Source organism: Etheostoma cragini, chromosome 16 (assembly GCF_013103735.1).
Source record: "Etheostoma cragini isolate CJK2018 chromosome 16, CSU_Ecrag_1.0, whole genome shotgun sequence".
Classification (NCBI taxonomy): domain Eukaryota; kingdom Metazoa; phylum Chordata; class Actinopteri; order Perciformes; family Percidae; genus Etheostoma; species Etheostoma cragini.
In genome coordinates this window covers 23,319,505-23,321,713 of record NC_048422.1, presented here as the reverse complement: position 1 = coordinate 23,321,713, position 2,209 = coordinate 23,319,505, and the positions used below count along the sequence as shown (strand labels likewise).

Below are 2,209 nucleotides of genomic sequence, written 5' to 3'. Positions count from 1 at the left end.
AGGACGCTCTACTACGTCCCTGTTAGTGACGGCGTTGCATAGTCTGTCCACCAGAGGACGCTCTACAACGTCCCTGTTTTCGTTCAAAGGACTTTAGGTGTCATATCTTAAGTTTGTATTTTTATACATTTTATATATCAGAACTTTAATATATTTTGATGTTCTGTTGTGACAATAAACAAATTTTATTATCTTATTATTACTACAAATTACTAATGTTAAGGAAATCTGTCTATTTTGTTTGTTTGGCCGATATATCAGAATGTCAAATTTTTAAATGACCAAATATTTGTGTAGGTCGGGCTCTACTACAATCATTAAATCTGAGAAAAGTCTTTAAGTTGTCTTCATTTAGCCTGTAGGTGGCGCCCTACACGGCTCGGGTGCTGCACCTAAACCTTAAAATGGCGGCGGAAACCTGACAAAGTCGCTATTTTTCTCATGATTTTATCATCACTGACTTTTATTTTTTATTTTTTATTTTTTTAAAGGTCTGATAATTGCACAACAGAAACCCTGATCCTGTTTTTTGGGTCTTTTGAGGAAAACTGTCCAAGTTCAGAGCCAATGCAAATATTGATCCACTGTCACACAGAGCCCCCCCCCCCCCCCCCCCCCCCCCCCCCCCCCCCCGATCGATCTGAGCCGTCCTGAACCATGAACTCTAACGGACACGAAGTCCTGAACGGCCTCAGACCTGCAGCTCAACAACAGACAGCATGAGAACCTCTACACCAGGATCCTGGTTCCAGATCCTCTGCACCGCGACATACTGGGGGTTCGGTCCCTTTTCTTAATTTACCATTAAAAAAGGACTCCAGGTAATAGCATTGTGTCCTGACTTTTTGTTTTTTTGGGGGGGAATTGATACAGCATAGTATCTCAATATTTTCATTGGTAATACTGTATCAATACACCAAGTATGGATCTTTTATTATATATTATATATATTATATATTGTATATGTGGTGGCCAGTTTGTCCCATTTTGCCGCAATAACATTGAAGTGATAAGAACAACCAGAGAAATTTTTCTTTTTAGATAAAAGATGTTGATATAGTTTCCTTTTGGGGACGTCATTTCAAATTAGGAAAAAACAATTAGAAGTTGGAACTAAAGGGTTTTAAATTGGAATATTTCGCAGAATATTGCAATATGTTTTAAAATCGCAATAATATCGTATCGTGGCGTAAGTATCGTGATGATATCGTATCGGGAGGCGTGTGGTGATTCCCCTTTGCATTCATTTTTTTGGGGATGGTTGCTTTGGTAACAGCACAGAGAGAAAGCTGAAGACTCAAAGCAGGTTTTGAGTTTGTGAACGGAGGAGGAGGAGGAGGAGGAGGAGGAGGAGAAGGAAGAGGAGGAGGAAGAGGAGGAAGAGGAGGAGGAGGAGGAGGAGGTCTCACCTCGGAGCCACCGCAGGAGGTAGTGGTCGTGGTGGGCCGGCAGCAAGGGGACCAGGTCCTGGATCCTCGCCCGGAACTGGAGACACAGAACAGAAACCAGACCTCATATTTTAATAATCAAGCAAAAGGCCAGGGACAGAGTCTGGGGACCTTAAAACACACTTTTATTCTCTGGCTCTATCTATCTATCTATCTATACATATCTATCTATCTATCTATCTATCTATCTATCTATCTATCTATCTATCTATCTATCTATCTATCTCTATATATCTATAGATCTATCTATCTACAGTGGTTTGAAAAAGTGTTCCTTTTCCTTTGCATGTTTGTCACAATTAAGTGTTTCGGAACATCAAACCAATTTGAACAATAGTCAAGGACAACACAAGTAAACACAAAATGCAATTTGTAAATGAAGGTGTTTATTATTAAAGGTGAAAAAAAATCCTAACCATCATGGCCCTGTGTGAAAAAGTGATTGCCCCCCTTGTTAAAACATACTATAACTGTGGTTGTCCACACCTGAGTTCAATTTCTCTAGCCACACACAGGCCTGATTATTGCCGCACATGTTTACAATCAAGGCATCACTTAAATAGGAGCTGCTTGACACAGTAAGGTCCACCAGAAGATCCTTAAAAGCTACACATCATGCTGAGACCCAAAGAAATTCAGGAACAATTGAGAAAGAAGGTAATTGAGATCTATCAGTCTGGAATGGGTTATAAAGCCATTTCCAAAGCTTCGGGAATCCAGCGAACCACAGTGAGAGCCATTATCCACAAATGGCGAAGACA

General features: G+C 40.4%; 1 protein-coding gene across 1 annotated transcript in view; it reads right to left on the bottom strand.

Annotated features, from left to right (window-relative positions):
* Positions 1–2,209, bottom strand: part of sec14l7 (SEC14-like lipid binding 7) — an 11,547-nt gene that overhangs the window by 7,671 nt on the left and 1,667 nt on the right. Inside the window, exon 2 of the mRNA XM_034896214.1 lies at positions 1,379–1,485. Within this exon, the coding sequence (XP_034752105.1) occupies positions 1,379–1,485 (107 nt within the window). The remainder of the gene's footprint in view (positions 1–1,378; positions 1,486–2,209) is intronic.